This window comes from Podarcis raffonei, chromosome 6, assembly GCF_027172205.1.
Source record: "Podarcis raffonei isolate rPodRaf1 chromosome 6, rPodRaf1.pri, whole genome shotgun sequence".
NCBI classification, from domain to species: Eukaryota; Metazoa; Chordata; class Lepidosauria; order Squamata; family Lacertidae; genus Podarcis; species Podarcis raffonei.
In genome coordinates, this window is record NC_070607.1 from 3,621,448 (window position 1) to 3,643,445 (window position 21,998).

The 21,998-nt window shown below is 44.9% G+C and overlaps 1 protein-coding gene across 4 annotated transcripts in view; it reads left to right on the top strand.

The window, feature by feature from the left end:
- Positions 1-19,406, top strand: part of RABGAP1L (RAB GTPase activating protein 1 like) — a 150,750-nt gene extending 131,344 nt beyond the window's left edge. For all 4 annotated transcript variants that reach the window (XM_053391188.1, XM_053391189.1, XM_053391192.1 and 1 more), the window contains 6 exons: positions 1,283-1,393; positions 3,234-3,338; positions 12,364-12,447; positions 14,600-14,671; positions 16,321-16,518; positions 17,989-19,406. In XM_053391188.1, coding sequence (XP_053247163.1) covers positions 1,283-1,393; positions 3,234-3,338; positions 12,364-12,447; positions 14,600-14,671; positions 16,321-16,518; positions 17,989-18,144 — 726 coding nt within the window. In that variant the 3' untranslated portion in view covers positions 18,145-19,406. The remainder of the gene's footprint in view (positions 1-1,282; positions 1,394-3,233; positions 3,339-12,363; positions 12,448-14,599; positions 14,672-16,320; positions 16,519-17,988) is intronic.
- The last annotated feature ends 2,592 nt before the right edge of the window (positions 19,407-21,998 follow it).

The window sequence follows — 21,998 nt, forward strand, 5'->3', positions numbered from 1 at the left end:
AAAATATTAATATTTTATTAAGGTGATTTCAATTAAAGGAATTAAAGTGATACAGGAAAAAAGGGAAAATGAGAGGGAGAAAAACAACATCAAAGATACATATAAAAGCAAAAATTTGCAAAAAAAGAAAAATATATATGATATTCCCATACGTTCTTCTCTAAAGTGGGATAATGTTATTGTCCTAGTGCTTATGTAAATAGTAATAGCCTACAACATTTTGTATAAACTCATTCCAAATGTTATTGCATTTATCCATACAGAGTCTGCACCTGTAAGCAGTCCATTCATAAATTGCGAGTGATGTCATACTGTTCCTACATTTTGTATGCAACAAAAAATACTTCAGTACAGGCTATTTGGGTTCAACATTCTAATATGGTCTGTGTTCAGGAAGAAAGCTATGGAAAAATAGAGAGCACATTTTTGTCTTCAGAGGCATGACTTAGTGAATTCTTCTCTGTTTACCACAAGTGCCTTCATGATCCCTAGAACACATGTGAGTGATTCTGGACAACACCTGATTCAGGATGTTCCTCACAACAGAACATTAGCAGTGATGCTTTTCTTGTCTCCTCAGCAGGCTTTGCATGAGAAGAGTTTGAAACTGCTTCACTGTTGCCCTTAAAGCAGCAATCTTATCTTACCTGTACAGTATTACTTCTGCTTTATGACGTTTGCATACCGAAGGAATTTACTTTCTCCTTGCTTCTTTCACAATCTGCAAGTTGTGTGTTCATCAAATTTGTTGAGGAGAACGAGGACCAAATGGAAAAGCCCAGGCCTTTTAAAACTGTTTAATATTTATTATGACAGCACTTATTGAATTTTTAGTTTTATTGCTCTTCTGCTATTTGGGCGTTTTTGTAGTCTTTAAGAGGGTTTTAAACTTTGTCCAGTTCCACTTTAGTCCCTTTAGTGCTCCCTCTATTCTGCATAGTTATTTAAGTTCAAGAGACAAGGAATGACACTGTGGTTGTAGGCTTTTAAAAAGGCAAAATCACTTTGCTTCACATGCTAATGATCACAGGACAAGGGGCTGCATGCCGAATAAGGTGAACATGATTAGTGAAACTTAATCCTTCCCTATTGTACCAAGTCTTAGGTTCAAACCAAACCTTCCGTAGTATGTTTGTGAACAACGTATCTTTATTTATGGACTCAGATTAGTAGCACTTTCTAAACTTCCTTTCTTCAGCTAAATGGCTTGCACGGCTACTCTGTCTTCTTCAGTATTGGCAAGAGTTAACTTCCTGTTTTGGTGGTTCCTCTCTTTCTGCAGAGGGAGAACCGGAGGCTTCAGGAAGCCAGCATGCGGCTTGAGCAAGAGAACGATGACCTTGCCCATGAACTTGTAACAAGCAAAATTGCTCTACGGAATGACTTGGACCAGGTGAGAAAAGCCTTCATCAGCAGGCAGGTATAAGCCGAAATTAGAGAAATCACAGTCTTAGGTTTGCAGTTGGAGAGTAGAATTACAAACATTATTATTATTATTATTATTATTATTATTATTATTATTGGTGGGTGGTTCATGTTTGTGAATGGTATTTAGTGTTCCAAAATGCTGGCCTAAACCTTTAAAACCCTAAATGGCTTGGGACTAGGTTACCTGCAAGATCCACACCTTCTGTATATAACTACCCAAACCTTAAGATCCATTTCAGAGGTCCATCTTCAAGTTCTTTCACCATGTGATTTTAGTGGTTGCTAGGGAGAAGGCCTTGGTGATGGCACTCAAGCTGTGGAATAACCTCCCCAGAGAGTCTTACCTGGCACCTTCTTTGTGCTCTTTTCATTGCCAGGTGAAGACCTTTTTAGTCTCCCTGTTTTAAACTATGGGATCTTAAAATTGAAACTTTTGTATGTGGTGCATTTTTAGTTAAACTGTAAATTTGGTTTTAGGTTTCTCTCACTGCTGGGAAATTTTTATGCTGCAACAGTTCTTTTATATTTTTAATGTATATTATTTTCTCATTTTATATTTTTGAGGTACCAAAAGAACTATGTCATTGGGTTGCAGATATAAATGAGTCCTTCTGGCCACGCTTACCATTGAGCTCCCACATGGCCCATGAGGAAATGTGGTCTTCAGGGTGAAAAAGGTTATGCACTCCTGAGCTCATGAAGGCCAATCATTGCCCCACTTTCAGAGAAATGGCTTACCATATCCTAAAGACATGTCATGTTTGGGCTAAGCCCAGGAGAAGACAGGTGCCTGGATAAAAGAAGGTATAGAACAGGCTTCCTCAACCTTGGCCCTCCAGATGTTTTCGATTACAATTCCCAGCATCCCTGACCACTGGTCCTGCTAGCTAGGGATCATGGGAGTTGTAGGCCAAAAACATCTGAAGGGCTGAGGTTGAGGAACCCATTCTATAATAAATGTCTCTCAGAGATGGATATTAGAAAAGTAAATGTTTCACCCAATAGGAGCTTTTCCAATCAGGGGCGTAGCGTGGGCAGGGCCGGGGGGGCTGTAGCCCCAAACGCATGATTTTGAGGGGATGCGAACCAGAAACCCCCTTGCAGGGATCCCTGTTCCACTCTACCTTCCGCTGGGGGCCTGGGGGCCCCGGAGCCTGGCCTGGCCTGGCCTTGCTGCCATGTCCCCACCCCTCTCGCCTGGTCAATGTTGGGAGGATGTGCCCGCCAAGGACTGCATCGGCCAGGCAGATTCCCCCCTGAGTGGGCAGGCAGCACAGCGTGGTCCTGTGAACCCTCATTGCCCTGCGCCCACCTGGCAGCAGCAGCAGCAGTGAGGGCAGGGCTGGCGCGGCAGGTTTTCTTCACCCTCTGCGCCTCACCCCCTGTCCCTGCTCCCGCCCGGTGCGTGCATGTGTACCCCAGGTGCCAGCAAAGAATGCGACACTGCTCTTTCCAATAGCCTTCTGCATGTTTAATTAACTTAAATGAAAGATCAAATGACTACCCATGTGTAGATTTCATTGTAAAGAGAGATGTGGGAGGCTAATTCTCTGGCCCCAGTATTTGGATATAGATTATATCATAATGTTGTAAGCGTTTATCTTCAAAGTGCCAAGAGAGATGACAAGTCCATACATATATACATAAACACACACAAGCACACACCTCCATGCAGATATTCACACATCTTCAGGGGAGTGCACATTCCATTGATAATGGTAGCTCCACATAGAGGCTCAGATAAATTGTGTTGTTATTGTTTAAGAGCCAGTGTTGTGTAACTGGGACCTTCTTTGAATTCTCAGGCTGAAGACAAAGCAGATGTTTTGAATAAGGAGCTGCTTTTGACCAAACAAAAACTAGTGGAGACTGAAGAGGAGAAGAGGAAACAGGAAGAAGAAACAGCCCAGGTAAGAATAGTTTCAGTGATCAGCAGAGGAGGCAACTAACCTATATGCAGAATGCTTAAACACGGTGTATCAAAAGGGAAAAATAGAGAACGTTGCCTAAAGATCCAGTGAACAATCACTGGCACTTTCACACTGCACAGCCTGACCATGAGAGACCTGTTAGAAGCTCGATGTAAAATGCATGGTTTGATTGATTGCATTATATCCTACCTTTTTCTCCAGGTTGCTCAAGGTGGCATACATAGTTCTCCCCGCTCATTTAATCCTCCCAACAACTCTGTGGGGCAGGTTAGGTTGTGAGGGGCAGGGACTACTGCAGGAAAATAATAATAATTACACTGGATGTAGTTGTGTTCATAATAAATAGCTTCAGGGAATCTCCCTGCCACGGTCCAGACAAAAATTGCCTTACCAAAGGTGATTGCATTTCAAGGGACCTCCACGAGCAACAGGGGGAACAAGTTTAGCTCTTGTGCTGATGTTGGGCACCATTAATAATGGCAGAGCAGGAGGCAACACCTGGTCCTTGGAAGGCAATTCCCTGGGAAGTTCTCCTGGAGCCGCTCCAATAATTTCCAAGCAAATTGTCCCTCATGGTAATTAGTGCACCATTTGGAATTTTCTCCTTGGGCACCAAATGTGTTGGGTCAACCATGTGCATGTTTCCAATGCTTTGATCAGACAACTTCAAATTTTAGAGGGGAAGAAGGCACCTGAATCGTGGAAAGAAGCATACATTACACTTATACCAAAATCTGAGACGGAAAAGAACCAGATTAAGAACTACCGCCCTATATCATTGCTCAATGTGGATTACAAAATTTTTGCAGACATTTTGGCAAAAAGATTGAAGAGGGTTTTGGTGGGTGAGATTCATAAAGACCAGGCCGGCTTTCTCCCGGGAAGACACTTACCGTATTTTTCGCTCGATAACACGCACCTGACCATAACACGCACATAGTTTTTAGAGGAGGAAAACAAGAAAAAAAAATTCTGAATGAAACAGTGGATGTATCATTTTTGTGCTTCATGCTGCGGCCACAGACATGTGATTTGACGGTGAGTTTGGGGTAGCCCAATGCAAAGATCCTGAGGATCCATGTGGATCCATGCTTTGTAACCACGTTTTTGCACCATTGCAGCCCCAGGCAACAGTGGGTGCATGATTTTTTTGGTGCAGGCTGTAGCCATGGACATGCTGTGTGATCTGATGGTGAATTTGGGGTGACCCAATGCAAAGATCCTGAGGATCCATGTGGATCCGTGCTTTGTAACCACGTTTTTGCACCATTGCAGCCCCAGGCAACAGTGGGTGCGTGATTTTTTTGGTGCAGGCTGTAGCCATGGACATGCTATGTGATCTGATGGTGAATTTGGGGTGACCCAATGCAAAGATCCTGAGGATCCATGTGGATCCGTGCTTTGTAACCATGTTTTTGCACCATTGCAGCCCCAGGCAACAGTGGGTGCGTGATTTTTTTGGTGCAGGCTGTAGCCATGGACATGCTATGTGATCTGATGGTGAATTTGGGGTGACCCAATGCAAAGATCCTGAGGATCCATGTGGATCCGTGCTTTGTAACCATGTTTTTGCACCATTGCAGCCCTGTTTTTGCATCAGATCATTGCTATGTGATCTGATGGTGAATTTGGGGTGACTCAATGCAAAGATCCTGAGGATCCATGTGGATCCGTGATTGGAACCACGTTTTAAGTAGGGAGGGAAGGAAAAACATAGAAGCGACAAGGAGAGGGGTGTGCAGAGAAGCAGCTGGCTAAGAATGCAGGAGAGGGGTTTTACCGGAGGGAGGAAAGGAAGGCAAAAGTCCCCCCCCCCACAAGCCAGCCAGCTCTCTCTCTCTCCCCCCCCCCAACCTGCATGTTGCCTTCGAGTCCCAGACGCACGGAGAGGAGCTTTCCACTCTGCTTGCCTGGAGGGGAGGGGTTTTCTCTGCTCTTTGTTCCGTTTGAGCAAACACAGTAAGGAAACAGAAGCGGGTGGGCAGTAAGACCCTGAGGCAGAATGCAGGAAAGCAGCAACTTCCTCCTTTCCTCCCTTCTCTGGACGATTTGATATTTGCCTGATTTTTGCCTTCGCTTGTCAGCTCCAGGGACCACACATTCGCTCGATAACACGCACAGACATTTCCCCTTACTTTTTAGGAGAAAAAATCTGCGTGTAATAGAGGGAAAAATACGGTATCTGACAATGTGAGAAATATAATAGACATTATGGAGTTGCTCGAAAACAATATTAATACGAAGGCAGCATTAATATTTGTGGACGCTGAGAAAGCCTTTGACAATATCTCTTGGAGTTTTATGAAAAAGAATCTCAAAGGAATGGGGGTAGGCCAGGGTTTTGAGAATGGTATAGGTGCAATCTATTCTGAACAAAAAGCAAAACTAATTGTAAATAATGTGGTTACTGAGGAAATTGCTATTGAAAAAGGGACACGACAGGGGTGCCCAATATCCCCATTACTTTTCATATCTGTTCTGGAGGTGTTATTAAATATGATTAGAGGGGACCAGCTGGTTAAAGGGATTCAGGTCGGAGCTAAACAATATAAGTTGAGAGCGTTCGCAGATGATTTAGTATTAACTTTGCAAGAGCCAGACACTAGTACTAAAAGAGTTTTGGAGATAATACAAGTTTTTGGTCGAGTAGCAGGTTTTAAGCTAAACAAACAAAAAACAAAGGTACTGGGGAAAAATCTAACAGTGGAGGAAAGAGAGAAGTTTCAGAGTGAAACTGGATTAATGGTAGCAAATAAAGTGAAATATGTGGGGGTTAATTTAACAACTAAGAATGTGAACTTATTTAAAGATAATTATGAGAAATGTTGGACAGAAATTAAGAAAGATTTAGAAATATGGTCGAATTTGAGACTTTCCTTGTTAGGCCGAATTGCTGTTATCAAGATGAATGTTTTGCCAAGAATGCTGTTTTTGTTTCAAACATTGCAGATTCTGGACAGAATGGACTGTTTCAAGAAGTGGCAGAAAGATATATCTAGATTTGTCTGGCAGGGCAAAAAGCCCAGAATAAAATTTAAGACATTAACTGATGCAAAAGAAAGGGGGGGGGGTTTGCTCTGCCGGACTTAAAACTGTACTATGAAGCAGCAGCTTTTTGCTGGCTGAAAGACTGGCTACTTCTTGAGAACACAGACATTTTGGACTTAGAAGGGTTCAATAATAGGTTTGGTTGGCATGCATATATATGGTATGACAAGGTAAAAATTCATAAAGGTTTCAAAAACCATATTGTTAGGAAAGCATTATACAATGTTTGGATTCGTTATAAAGATTTGTTGGAAAATAAAACCCCTAGGTGGTTGTCACCAATGGAGGCTAAGGAAGTCAAAAAACTTAATATGGAATCTAAATGGCCAAAATATTGGGAAATTATAGAACAAGAAGGTGGAAATGTGAAATTACAGAGTTATGAGAAACTGAAGTCTAAAGTAAGAGATTGGCTTCATTATTACCAGATAAATGAAGTATTTAAACAGGACAGGAAAATCGGCTTCCAGGTGGAAAAGTCAAAGTTAGAAACAGAATTGTTAGAACCCAATACTAAGAATCTGTCAAGAATGTACAACCTGCTGTTGAAATGGAACACACAGGATGAAACGGTTAAATCAGCTATGATTAAATGGGCACAGGACATTGGACATGATATTATGTTTGCTGACTGGGAACAGTTATGGACCACCGGAATGAAGTTTACGGCATGTAATGCCCTAAAAGAGAATATTATGAAAATGATTTATAGGTGGTACATGACCCCAGTCAAGCTAGCAAAAATCTACCATTTGCCCAATAATAAATGTTGGAAATGTAATGAAACTGAAGGTACTTTCTACCACCTTTGGTGGACGTGCCCAAGGATTAAGGCCTTCTGGGAAATGATTTATAATGAAATTAAGAAGGTACTTAAGTGTACCTTTCATAAGAAACCAGAGGCTTTTCTCCTGGGCATGGTAGGCCAATTGGTGTCAAAGAAAGATAGGACGTTTTTTATGTATGCTACAACAGCAGCAAGAGTTCTACTAGCAAAGTATTGGAAGACACAAGAACTACCCACACTGGAAGAGTGGCAGACGAAGGTGATCAACTACATGGGACTGGCAGAGATGACGGGCGGAATCCGTGACCAAGGGAAAGAGACGGTGGAAGAAGATTGGAAGAAATTCAAATTTTATCTTAAAAATTGTTGTAAAATTAGTGAGTGTTAAAATGTCATGGGTAAAGCATAGCAGATTTGCAGAGATAAATGATTGGACAAGAGGAAAGAAAAGGGTTAAAGAAAGGAATTTATAAGTAATTCAGATCAGGGGTTGCTGAAAAAGTTTAAAATAGGGATGCAGAAAAGGGAGGCATGGGGAAGTCGTTGAAATTGGGTACAAGAAAAAATTTATGAAATTATACATGTTTATATGTTCGTTTGTTTGTGTTTGTTGTGTGTAATGTCTTATAATATATGTTGAAAAGCCAATAAAAATTTTATAAAAAAAAAATAAAAATCAGACAACTTCATGTGAATTACCCAGTGGATGAATGGAGGTTTCACACTGGTGTATTAGACCCCTCCCCTCTGCAGGCCAATACTGACAGGTAGGTGGGGCCATCCACCTGCCAACTGTCTGGTATCTTAATGGTGGATGAATTTGCCCACCTGCCAAAGCTGACCTGGGAGTGGGGGAGAGGGATCTGTTTTGCAGAGAACTTGCCAGTGAAGCAGCAGCCAGCAGGATTACATGCTCTATTCATAAGCTGATGTGGAAACCGGAGTGCTTCTCTCTGTAGGAGCCTGATCAGGATTTAACACCCCGCCCCAATCATCAGAGAATGTGGGGGTTTAAATCCTGCAGATTTGGCTGTACATTCCTGTTCCCTATGTGCATAGCCAGTTGAAACACATACACACCCGCCCCAAAGCTGATGTCACCCTGCCCATCAAAGCGATGACAGGGGTGTGGTGTCAGGAAAATGGCCTCACAGCACAATTTTAAACCTTGATAGGTCAAGATTTTCTTCCAGACTACAGATTCCCCTTCCTTAATTTAAAGTATGCCAAACAATGGGAATTTCTATTATTCAGAAAAGGATATGAAGGGCTCGTCCACACTTCTGCTTCCGCCATGCCTGGAAGGCATGTGTCCAAGCGGTATTCTGCTTGCCCTGCTCCTTTCCAAGGGAAAACCTGATCTTTACCAATAGAGTGGAACACATGGCAACCCAGGAAAAGCCCAAATTGACTTTTGCTCCAATTGAGCACTAAAGAGCAGTTTATCCTGAGAGAAAGCAGTGGGACAAAAGGAAGTGTGGAAATAATAATAATAATAATAATAATTTATTATTTATACCCCGCCCGTCTGGCTGAGTTTCCCCAGCCACTCTGGGCGGCTCCCAATCAGTGTTAAAAACAGTACAGCGTTACATATTAAAAACTTCCCTGAACAGGGCTGCCTTAAGATGTCTTCTGAATGTCAGGTAATTATTTATCTCTTTGACATCTGATGGGAGGGCGTTCCACAGGGCGGGCGCCACTACCGAGAAGGCCCTCTGTCTGGTTCCCTGTAACCTCACTTCTCGCAATGAGGGAACTGCCAGAAGGCCCTCGGCGCTGGATCTCAGTGTCCGGGCTGAACGATGGGGGTGGAGACGCTCCTTCAGGTATACAGGACCGAGGCCGTTTAGGGCTTTAAAGGTCAACACCAACACTTTGAATCGTGCTCGGAAACGTACTGGGAGCCAATGCAGATCTCTCAGAACCGGCGGCCACTCCCAGTCACCAGTCTAGCTGCCGCATTCTGGATTAATTGCAGTTTCCGGGTCACCTTCAAAGGTAGCCCCACGTAGAGCGCGTTGCAGTAGTCCAAGCGTGAGATAACTAGAGCATGCACCACTCTGGCGAGACAGTTTGCGGGCAGGTAGGGTCTTAGCCTGCGTACCAGGTGGAGTTGGTAGACAGCTGCCCTGGACACAGAGTTAACCTGCGCCTCCATGGACAGCTGTGAGTCCAAAATGACTCCCAGGCTGCGCACCTGGTCCTTCAGGGGCACAGTTACCCCATTCAAGACCAGGGAATCCCCCACACCAACCTGCTCCCTGTCCCCCAAAAACAGTACTTCTGTCTTGTCAGGATTCAACCTCAATCTGTTAGCCGCCATCCATCCTCCAACCGCCTCCAGGCACTCACACAGGACCTTCACTGCCTTCACTGGTTCTGATTTAAAGGAGAGGTAGAGCTGGGTGTCATCTGCATACTGATGAACACCCAGTCCAAACCCCCTGATGATCTCTCCCAGCGGCTTCATATAGATATTAAAAAGCATGGGGGAGAGGACAGAACCCTGAGGCACCCCACAAGTGAGAGCCCAGGGGTCTGAACACTCATCCCCCACCACCACTTTCTGGACACGGCCCAGGAGGAAGGAGCAGAACCACTGTATGACAGTGCCCCCAGCTCCCAGCCCCTCTAGACGGTCCAGAAGGATGTTATGGTCGATGGTGTCAAAGGCCGCTGAGAGATCCAGCAGAACTAGGAAACAGCTCTCACCTTTGTCCCTAGCCCGCCGGAGATCATCAACCAGCGCGACCAAGGCAGTTTCAGTCCCATGGTGAGGCCTGAATCCTGATTGGAAGGGATCCAAATGGTCCGTTTCCTCCAGGCGTGCTTGGAGTTGTTCAGCAACCACCCGCTCAATCACCTTGCCCAAGAATGGCAGATTTGAGACTGGGCGATAGTTGGCCAAATTGGCCGGGTCTAAAGATGTTTTTTTAAGAAGCGGTTTAATGACCGCCTCTTTCAGCGGGTCTGGGAAGGCTCCCTCACAGAGGGAAGCATTCACCACCCCGCAGAGCCCATCGCCCAGCCCTTCCCGGCTTGCTTTTATCAGCCAGGATGGGCAAGGATCAAGGAGACAGGTGGTCGGTTTCACTTGTCCAAGCAGCCTGTCCACATCCTCGGAGGTAACAGATTGGAATTGATCCCATGTAATAGGACCAGACAGAACTCTAGCACTCTCCCGCCCTGGCCCTGCTCCCACGGTGGAGTCTACCTCCTTCTGAATCTGAGCGATTTTATCTGCAAAAAACTTGGCAAAAGCATTGCAGGAGATCTTGGGGTCCCTACCAGGCCCCGGTGGTACAGGTGGTTCCGATAGATTGCGAACCACCTGAAAAAATCTCCTGCTGCTGTTTTCTGCAGATGCAATGGAGGCGGCGAAGAAGGCCCTCTTCGCCGTCGCCATTGCCACTTGGTAGGCTCGACGTTGAGCTCTAACCCGTGTCCGGTCTGATTCAGAATGAGTTTTCCGCCACCGGCGCTCTAGCCGTCTCAACGATTGTTTCATCACCCTCAGCTCCGGGGAAAACCACGGGGCTGTCCGGGCTCCATGCAATCGGAGAGGGCGCTTCGGAGCCAGACAGTCAATAGCCCTGGTTAACTCCGCATTCCAGTGTGCCACCAGGGAATCAGCTGAAAGGCCATCAACTTGGGATAAAGCATCCCCTACCACTCTCTGGAAGCCAATTGGATCCATTAAGTGGCGGGGGCGGACCATCCGAATCGGTCCCACCTCCCTGCAGAGGGGAAGGGTTGCGGAGAAGTCCAGTTGCACCAGGAAGTGATCTGACCATGGCACTTCTTTCGTTTCGCTTTTAGTTAGTGTCAGATCACCAACATCCATAGAGGTGAACACCAAGTCTAAGGCATGTCCACGGCTATGAGTTGGGCCAAACTTATTCAGGGACAGCCCCATGGAGGCCATGCTTTCCACGAAGTCCCGAGCGGCCCCTTGTAAGGTCGTGTCGGCATGGATGTTAAAATCCCCCCAGGACAACCAAGCTAGGTGTCTCCAGGAGCATATCCGCCACGACCTGAAGCAGCTCGGGCAGGGAATCCTTGGTGCAGCGGGGAGGTCGGTACACCAGTAGGAATCCTGTACTGCCCCTATTGCCCAACTTCCAGAACATGCACTCAGAAAACTGGGTCTTCCCAATAGGACGCCTGGTGTAGACTAATGACTTCCTAAAAATCACTGCAACCCCCCCCTCCCCGCCCACATGACCTGGGTTGCTGTGCGTAAGAGAAACCTGGTGGGCAAGCAGCGGCAAGGACAGGCCCATCTGCTTCATCCAACCAGGTCTCTGTCACACATGCCAGGTCAAATCCTCCATCCACAATCAGGTCGTGGATGGCAGTGGTTTTATTCATCATTGACCTGGCATTGCACAGCAACACTTTCAGGTCATGTGGGTTTCCCTTGCTGATTACTGTATCCTTCCGGTCAGGACCAGACCTGGAGGCAGGGATAGTCCTCAAAAAAGAGAGCTCCATCTGGATTAATGAACACAACTAAGGCTATACTTTGTTTAGAATTGCTGTTGCAACCCTACACATAAATATGCATTCAAAGAGTAAGGTGTGTCAGATATGCAACCTTTTACCACTGAGTGCAACAATATAAAAAGGTAATTACACCATAGTGACTAATCCATGTGAAGTGAATATCCTTGTGCATGTAATATATTTGACCAATGATTGCCTAATATGTGTCATGAATTCTTCAGGTTATAACATCTAATGTATGCTTGGGGCAGGAGAAGCCCTGGAACAGCATGCGGGGGCAGAAGAAGAGAGTGATCTCCTTAGCACAGGGTTGAATTTCTCCCACCATCTTTGATGAGAAAACATTGCACCGATACACACTCCTAATGATTCAAAATCCAGAGCAAATAATTATAGGAAACATTTACCTTACCTAGACTTTAGGGATTAAGGGTGCAATCCTAGCCTGGGAGTAAACCCCATGGGATTCAGTAGAATTTATTTCTGGAGTAGATATGGTTAGAATTGTTGCTATAAAGTGTTAAAATTGAGAGTTGAGAACTGAGAATATATAATATTGTTGATAAAGGGTATGTTTCAGAAAGTAATTAGTTAATTAAGTGTCTGGGATATACCTCAAACTTTAATGATAATATGTTTTCTCTCCTTCTGTATTAAAAGTTAAAGGAGATCTTCAGAAAACAGCTAGAGAAGGCAGAATCTGAGATAAAGAAGACATCAGCCATTATTGCAGAGTATAAACAGGTAATGGGTTTTAAGAAATGTTTTTGTTGAGATTCCTGCATTGCAGGGGGTTGGACTAGATGATCCTCAGGGTCCCATCCAACTCTACAATTCTATGATTCTATGTTTTCATCTCCACTTTCACTATGTGTAAGTTTCTGAAGAGTAACTATGTATACTTATAATTAAATAGCTAGCCACCCACTTCATAATTCAGGATCAAGCTTGTATTTCCTGCCAGTCAAGTCCGTGCCAAATGTTGAGAGGAGAGTTTGTCAATACTAATTTATAGAGCTAATAATCAGACTTGCAAATGCTCACCAATGACCTGTGAGGGAATGACTTTTATTACATTTATTTATTTAATATTCCATCTTTCTTCCAAAGAATTCAAAGTAGCATATTTGATTGCAGGTGTGCTGAGTTGGGCCCAACATTGGGGGGGGGGGGAATCACGCAGTGCGCCTCCCCCCATCGGCCAGGCCTGCCAGGACATGCGGGCGTCACTTTGAAGATCGCCAGAGCACCTTCCTGGAAGGCGCTGGCAAGCGTGGGAGGGAGGGGGAGCCCACCTGGGCTGGAGAGGAACCCTAAGGATGCCTCTTGTGGCTCTCTTTGCATGCACACTGCTTGGCTCTTCAGAGGAGGGGGAAGGCAGGCAGTGAGGAGCTGCACTTGTAGCTGTTCTCGGTGCTGAAAGAAAGCAGCAGCTAGCGATTCCTGAGCCTCTTACAGGTGAATCACAAAAACACTCCCATTGGCAGCAGCTATTGGTGTGCCTCTCAGCTCCCTTCCTAATCCACCTTTTATCAGACATTCAGACTAGCCATGGGCAAAAGAAAAGAAGGGGGAGGGGATAGTTGGGGAGGCTCCGTAGCTCTCTCAACACTCAGCCTAACCCAGTCCCAGCCAATTCTCCTGGCCTTCTCTCTCTCTCTCTCTCTCTCTCACACACACACACACACACACTTGTGGGTAGTTTTCGAATCCCCAAACCGAGGTCACTCCTGAAATGCTGCCACCTTCCAACCACAACAGCACCGGTTGCTTCAGGGAATCCTCCCTCTTTTGCGCTCTGCCTCCCCCACTTTTTCCCCCATGGATCGGAAAGATCACAACAGGATCTAGTCTCCCCGCCACCCTCTCCCTCCCTTGCAAAGCTTTCCTGCTGAGGAGTTGATGCTGGACCTCATACAGGCCCTTCCGATGGGGGAAGCCCAACGGCAGACAGTCCAAGTTTGCAAGGCTGCCTCTTTGCTGCCCAGAGTTGCCTCCAGCTGGCCCAGGGGAGCTTCCCTCCTTTCTGTGGAAGGCACGCTCGCCTTCCAGAACCATGCACTGGAGCTTTCAGCTCTGATGGCGCCCCCTCATCACAGGATTGCCGGCGGGTCTGTTCAGTTGGCAGGTGGCAATTTTTGACCTCCCGCCCCTGCCCGGCGTGTTGGTGGTTGCCCAGGGTCAGGGGGTGATGGTGACCCCCTCAATATTGGGGGGCTCTGCTCCCTACCTTGAGGGGCTGAGTGCTCCTTGCGCCCCCTGTAGCCAGAGTCCCTGCCTGATTGTCTCTCCTTCTCCTCCTATTTTATTCTCACCACAGCCCTGTCAGGTGGGTTTCACGGAGAGGTAGTGACTGGCCCCAGATCACCCAGTGAACTTCATGGCTGAGTGGGGATTTGGATTGTGTTCTCCCAGGACCTAGGGCCCACCCAGACTACCTGTTCATTAAGCATTCATCCTCACCTGGTCTTTAAGGAATATTTATTCTGATTTGTTGGGCAGGGGGAGCATATATAACAATGAGCTTTCATCCTGATTTGCTTGCACATTACATCTCACCATTAATCAATTGTTTATCCCAAACTTTGAGTAAATTTTTCTGTCACTTTCTTAACTGCAAATAGTCCCCTCTTTTTAAAAAGTGGATCTATTGTGACAGAAAACTTTAATCCATTTTAACTGTGCAAGCCTAAATTTCTGGTAAGCGAATCCCTCCCCCAAAATACTGATAGTCTGGAAGTGACTCTAGTATCCTAATCACTTCGACTGACCTTTCACAGAGTAAAGGCTTTCAAGATGCTAAAAGAAGATGAAATGTCAACACCTTGGTTAAATATGTTAAATTTTCTTTTTCCTTGAGAATAAATGTTATTAAAAGTATATTATCTCCTCCTAGATTTGTTCTCAGTTGAGTAGCAGGCTGGAGAAGCAGCAGGCAGCCAATAAAGAGGAACTTGAGGTGTTAAAGGTGAGAATACTCTGAATCTGACATGCATCTACCTCAAAATAGTATTTTGAGGTAGTGTTATTGTTAACAATTGTAGGTCTATAGCAGGGGTAGGCAACCTAAGGCCCATGGGCCAGATGCAGCCCAATCACCTTCTCAGTCCGGCCCACAGACGGTCCGGGAATCAGTGTGTTTTTACATGAGCTAGAGCTCAACGGGCTAGAGCTCAACGTCGAGCCTACCAAGTGGCAATGGCGACGGCGAAAAGGGCTTTCTTCGTCGCCTCCATTGCATCTGCAGAAAACAGCAGCAGGAGACTTTTTCAGGTGGTTCACAATCTATCGGAACCACCTGCACCACCGGGGCCTGGTAGGGACCCCAAGATCTCCTGCAATGCTTTTGCAAAGTTTTTTTGCAGATAGTCGCTCAGATTCAGAAGGAGATAGACTCCACCGTGGGAGCAGGGCCAGGGCGGGAGAGTGCTAGAGTTCTGTCTAGTCCTGTTATATGGGATCAATTCCAATCTGTTACTTCCGAGGATGTGGACAGGCTGCTTGGACAAGTGAAATCGACCACCTGTCTCCTTGATCCTTGCCCATCCTGGCTGATAAAAGCGAGCCGGGAAGGGCTGGGCGATGGGCTCTGCAGGGTGGTGAATGCTTCCCTCTGTGAGGGAGCCTTCCCAGACCCGCTGAAAGAGGCGGTCATTAAACTGCTTCTTAAAAAAACATCTTTAGACCCGGCCAATTTGGCCAACTATTGCCCAGTCTCAAATCTACCATTCTTGGGCAAGGTGATTGAGCGGGTGGTTGCCGAACAACTCCAAGCACACCTGGAGGATGCGGACCATTTGGATCCATTCCAATCGGGATTCAGGCCTCATCATGGGACTGAGACTGCCTTGGTCGCGCTGGTCGATGATCTCCGGTGGGCTAGGGACAAAGGTGAGAGCTGTTTCCTAGTTCTGCTGGATCTCTCAACAGCCTTTGACATCATCGACCATAACATCCTTCTGGACCGTCTAGAGGGGCTGGGAGCAGGGGGCACTGTTATACGGTGGTTCTGCTCCTTTCTCCTGGGCCGTGTCCAGAAAGTGGTGTTGGGGGATGAGTGTTCAGACCCCTGGGCTCTCACTTGTGGGGTGCCTCAGGGTTCCGTCCTCTCCCCCATGCTTTTTAATATCTATATGAAGCCGCTGGGAGAGATCATCAGGGGATTTGAGCTGGGTGTTATCAGTATGCAGATGATACCCAGCTCTACCTCTCCTTTAAATCAGAACCAGTGAAGGCGGTGAAGGTCCTGTGTGAGTGTCTGGAGGCGGTTGAAGGATGGGTGGTGGCTATCAGATTGAGGTTGAATCCTGACAAGACAGAAGTACTGTTTTTGGGGGACAGGCGGGTGTGGGAGATTCCCTGGTCCTGAATGGGGTCTCTGGCACCAACAATATATTGAGGTCTCAGATTTTCATGCCAAACTGGTCCCAGATGATGTTACACCTTTTTTACAATATGTTGTCTTCAGTTCAGGAAATTCTGGTATCCTTTCAGCCAGGAAGAGCCATGTATCTGCTCAGCGACTTTGTAGTTGCAACTCACAACATCACCCTAGTATAGTGAGCAGCCTCTTTGATATCATAACTATCAACTGACTCTCTGATTTGACTATTTTAGGGTAAGGTGATGGCTTGCAAACATTGTAGTGAAATATTCAGTAAAGAGGGGACATTGAAAGTACCTGCTGTACCGAGAGAGAGCCCAAGAACAGACACAGATGATGAGAAAGATGCCCTTAAAAAGCAGCTGAGAGAGATGGAGCTGGACCTGGCACAGACCAAACTACAACTTGTGGAAGCCAAATGCAAAATACAGGTAATGTCATTCTATGCATGCCATACTGCATTGATGAAAATAGACTGTTGTTGCATCTCTTGGTATGGTAAAGAATGAACTATACCTTTTCTACCCATCTAACTGTATTGGAGGGACAGATAGAATGTTTTTGAGGCAAACGTATTCATTGACAATGAAGCATTCTTTGGTGGGACTCCTGTGATGAGAATCTTGTGACTGAATCCAAAACTGCTTCATCCCCCTGGTGTAGTGACACAGAGGAATAATCTACCCCTTCCATTCTGCACGTCAATTGCTGGCAGGGCTTTGGGGATGCCGTGGGGAATCCATAGCAGTCCAGTCCCCATTTGGATTCCTCTGTTAATTTTCAGGGGTGGCTGCTTTGTCTTTGCTTCATTAGAAGAGAAGGGGTTCCAGTTTTTTTTTTAATTTAATTGTTCCTTGCAAATCTGTTGAGAAGAATTTTCATAATAATATTTAAAAGGATTGACATTGAATTTTTTAAAATTAAAATCGTACAACTCACAATTACATTGTTGCTGGCATCCACATGTCTCAAGAGACAATGGAGTGCGCTTCTGGAAGTGAAGTAAAACCGCTACATTAGCAGCACTGAAGTGACCTCCCCAGGGTGCAAGCCTGGGCAGTGTGTGTGGAGGTCGTCGGCTGCCCAGACAACAAAAACTCCCTCTCAGCCTTGCTGATGTGGTCCAAAGGAAAGCAGAGCGATACGTTTGGCACCAGCTTGGCTGCAGGCATTGCCGGAAGGAGGTGTAGAAGGCACCATCCAACCGTTTTAGAGACTCCACTCCGGATTTGTGTAGGGTTTACTCCTTAGCCTTTTCTTCTCCCAAAGATATCCCACAAGCCAATGAAGGTTTAGGATCAGAGTTTTCCTTCTCCTGTATCGGCTACCTTTCCAGGTTGATGCCACACTTGCCTCTACAGCACATGTAGAAGCCTCCTTCCTGGCCGTTGAACCACTGTTGGTCTTGTCCGCTCAATCTGCTAGAGCCTATCTTTCCATGCAGCGGAAGTCCCTAGGTTTAAGACCCATCAGCCAGCTTCACTTGCTTTAGCTGACCAGTCAAAGCCGTTTCCAGGGTGTGACCACTGTCACATGCTGACAGCTTCCAGAGCCACAGGTGAGGGCTGAGTGCAGGATGGGGGACCAAAGGGAGACAAACTACCCCAAAGGAGCACAATGTGTCCCTCACCAGAGGTACTACCTCTCCCCTAACACCCCATATACCTTACATTACATTGTAATGTAATGTAAGCAGATATATGTTGTACACATACATTACATTGTAATGTAAGCAGATATAAGTTGTTGCTGTGTTTATCACTGAAGTTGTACATAGAAAATTATCCATAAACTTGGCAACAATTTTTATTAAGCTGGTTAATTTCAGCAAAAGATGACTCAAATGTCTAAGCCCTGCTGAATAGTTCTCTGATCAGCACTGGACTGCTTTCATTTCACAGGAGCTAGAACACCAGAGAGGAGCACTTATGAGTGAAATCCAAGCTGCCAAGAACTCTTGGTTTAGCAAAACCCTGAACTCTATCAAAACAGCTACTGGCACACAGCCACTACAGCAGGCTCAGCTGTCGTCATCACCCAAAGAGGGCAGCACATAGTTCCAGCTGGATTCCAAGCACCAAGAGCACAATGGACAAAGCAGCTTGAAACCCCTTGGGTATTCACCCAATAGCACCTGTTCAAAGGGGGAAGCAGGAGACAGGCAGGAGAGCCAGCCTGCAAACCAATTCCTTCAGTGTCTTTTATTTGTTCTGATGTGGCCCTTTCCAAAGGGAAGTTATTTAAAGAATCCTGTTATATGTGGAATACTCGTTCCCAGCTGCCTTGCCACATCCTGGTACCTTCATATTTTACATGTTATTTTGTATGCCTAGAAGTTCAAGTATGGGGAGCAAATAATTCAGAACTATGTGTTCCATATGTTGCTAAAAAATATTCATAATTATTTATAAGACAGTTTTTCCCCACTTTGGGAGAAGAGAGAGAGGGCAGGGTAAAATAATGAAGAAAAAGCACATTTATTATAATGCCAGAGCGTTTCCTGGTAGATCAGTTCAAAGGTTTACAGCTCTTGTTGCACCCTGCCAAGATGCACCTGTTGTTTTAAGGCCTGAGTCTCAGGCCACATCTATAACAAGTGGAACAACAGTAATTAAAAAAAAATCTTGTAAAGCTACTAAACGAGAACATGCATAAAACCACATCTACTTTAATGCTGCCTTTAAGCATTCCGTAACTTATGCCGTATATTGCAAATAAGGGAAATAGCTCTTTCCCACACCTCTGTTCTCTTTTGCCAATCAGCAGACTTGGGGCACATCTCACAAAAGCTCTTTGGAGCACTCACCTTCAAAATGAATCGAAGCTAGCAGAGGTGAACTTCCTAGTGGATTGCATCCTTTGCTCTTTTGCACAGGGCTTGTGTAGAAGACATTCTTGGTCCTGGTAAAATGTGTCCAAAATGCTTTGATGGAAGGTGACCTTCACCTTTGACTGGCAGAACAAATTTTTCAGAAGATTCCTGTGTCTGTCTGGAAATCATACTTGTTTTATATCTTTCTAAAGTGCAAAAAAAAAACATTTGTTACATTTTTGAATTTAACATAAAATGTTTATAGAAATGCTTATTTCATGGAGAATTATACTATTGCTTAAATTGATGGAAATATTTTTTTTATTATGTGTAATGTGTATAATAATGTCTCACAGGCCAACATCACTACTGGATAAGAAGTTGGTTATGTACTTGGTTTCCATGTTATGAAAAGTGTTCCTGGGACATTGTTCTGTGCTGATTTTAATCCAAATTAACGCAATAGCCTATCAGTCAGTTCTCTACAATAAAGTTTAATGATGCTCACTTTGTGTTTCATTGTTGGGCATATTTGCCATTAGGAGTTTTCAACACTATAATGCAAAGTTTGACTTGCTCATGATAACTGAGGGCCAAACCAAACATATTAATACTGTGGTTAGCAACCACATCTGGTTGTGTTGTTGTTTTTTATAAATAGTATGTACTGTGGGAGGGTATATACAAGTGAATATTATTTATTTGTGAAGTTTAAGTGGTTACAAAAAAAAAGATACCTAAGACAAAATAAAAATACATAACACAGTTAAAATAATGATTAAAACCAGGCATTCTGTCAAATAAGTTTGCTTCCCTGAATAACTTGTATTATTTTTAAGCACAAGAGGAATTAAAAATAAGATGACAGAATAATAATCAGTAGCATAAGATACATTCCAGAGTGAAATATAAGGTTCATATTTATACAAAGCATATCAAATAATCATTAATGCCAAATAAACTCAAATTTAGTAGAAACAGTCCCCAACCAGAAGAAATTGAGGAGTCGAGTCTGCATGACCTCTGGCAGCAAGTATTTTATAAGTCAGTTTTTCAGAAATGGCAATAAGCAAATCCAGAGAGTAACAGGATGTGTCCTTCCATCCTTGAGAGCAGTAACCAACAGATACAGAGAAGTAAGGTCAGCAAAGACACCATCAGAAATTGATGAAAAACACAACTTTGCATTCAAGGTGGCCTGTTTGCCAACAATAATACCAATTTACAACCAGCTTCCAGAACTTATGTACATAGTTACAGCGCTACCACATATGCCAATATGTTCTTTGTACCTGACACCATAAGGAGGAGCTGGCTCTTACAATATGAGCTAGGTGAACATGTTAAAAACTAGTCGACTTGGAGGAGTGGACCAGATCTTGTGCCATTGAGAATCTTTTCATTTGCCTATAGGGTCCATCTCCCAAACCAATTAAGACTGTAACAGCAGGGAATATATAACAGACTCTGCCTTTCTAATCCTTGCGGCAGCTAATCATAAGGTTTTAGGGCTCCCCACAAACTTTTCTCCTTATAATTGCTGCTCTGAGTTTCCTTTATTCAAACCTCTGCTGCTGTTCAGCTTGCCTTCTCTTATGCTCTCCTCCTCATGCAAATCAAGAACTGTGATGAGATGCTTCAAATCCTCTAATGGGGGCTGAGCGATGACAGCCTTACATTTGTATGTGAGGGAAGATTTGGGAAGAAATGCAGGTGGGAGTGAAATCAATCCTTTCTTGGTTGGCATTTCTGTAGTAAAATCCCCCCTGCCCTGCACACTTTCCCACCTATGGGGGAGAAATAAGACTCCAGAAGGCTGAAATGGAAAGGAAGCTGTGGATTTTTTTTTTAAGGCATTGTGGAAGGGTTAATTTCCCCCACCATTACAGTTCAGTTTTGCATCCCCAGAGCCTGCATTTCCTTTACTAAATATATATTTAAAACTGGGAGTCTGATTATGTACAAAATTATGCCTTACATTACATAGAAGTATTTGCCAACCAGAACAGGAAGAGTTTCAATGGATGTTTTAGTACAAAACCTCTGGAGAGCACCAGATTGGCAAAGGCTGGTATACTGGATGTTGCTAAATATGTAATAATGGTGGTCTCTATTGCCCAGTCAAACAGGACCCCTTCAGTTTCAACCTCTGTCAATCTAAGTTGTGTGGATGGCAGTGATGGCCACCAACATGGATGGCTTTAAATGAGGATTGGCCAAATTTATGGAGGAGAACTAGGCTATTGATGGCTAGGAGCCATTGTGGCTATGCTCCGCCTCCACAGCTAGAGAGCAATGCTTCTGAATGTGTTGCTGAAAGTCACAGGAGGGGAAAAAGTGCTCTTGTGCTCAGATCTTGCTTGCGGGCTTCCCATTGGGGCATCTGATCCGCCACTGCCAGAACAGGATGCTGGGCTGAATGCAATTACAGATTTCTCATCTGCAGCTACTGATCCAGCCTGGCTCTCCTTATATTCTTACGTTTCCTCAGCCACCACTGCTCCTCTCTGAAATATGGAGGTACAACGGACTGTATTTGCAATTGTGGGGGACTTAATATTTAAAGTAGGGCGGTGGGGTGGGACCTCAAGTGGTTAAGAGCGTTTCCACTAGGATCTGGTAGAGACCACGGTTCAAATTCTCCCTCTCTGCCCACGAGCTTCACTGGGAGTGGCCCTGGGTCAGTCACTGCCTCAGGCTGTCTTCCAACAGAGGAGCTGTGGGGATTCCTACATCGCAGGGAGTTGGACTAGATGACTCTTGAGGGGCCCATTCCAACTCTACAATTCTATTACCCTATGGAGGAGGAAGGCGGGAGAGCCACGCAGGCCACCTTGCGGTCCTTGGAGAAAGAGGTGGGATAGAAGTGCAATATCTATCTATCTATCTATCTATCTATCTATCTATCTATCTATCTTGCATAAATGAATATATAAATTCTATATGACTATAATTCAGCAGGCAGCCTTCGCTTTCGCCCTCGCAGAAAAAACCACAGAACGGCTTCTCCGAGACTGAACCCGGAAACTGCGCATCCAGAAAAGCGAGACGCGCCTCTTCCGTTTCCATCTCCCCCTCCCAGAGTTCTCCCTCTTCCGC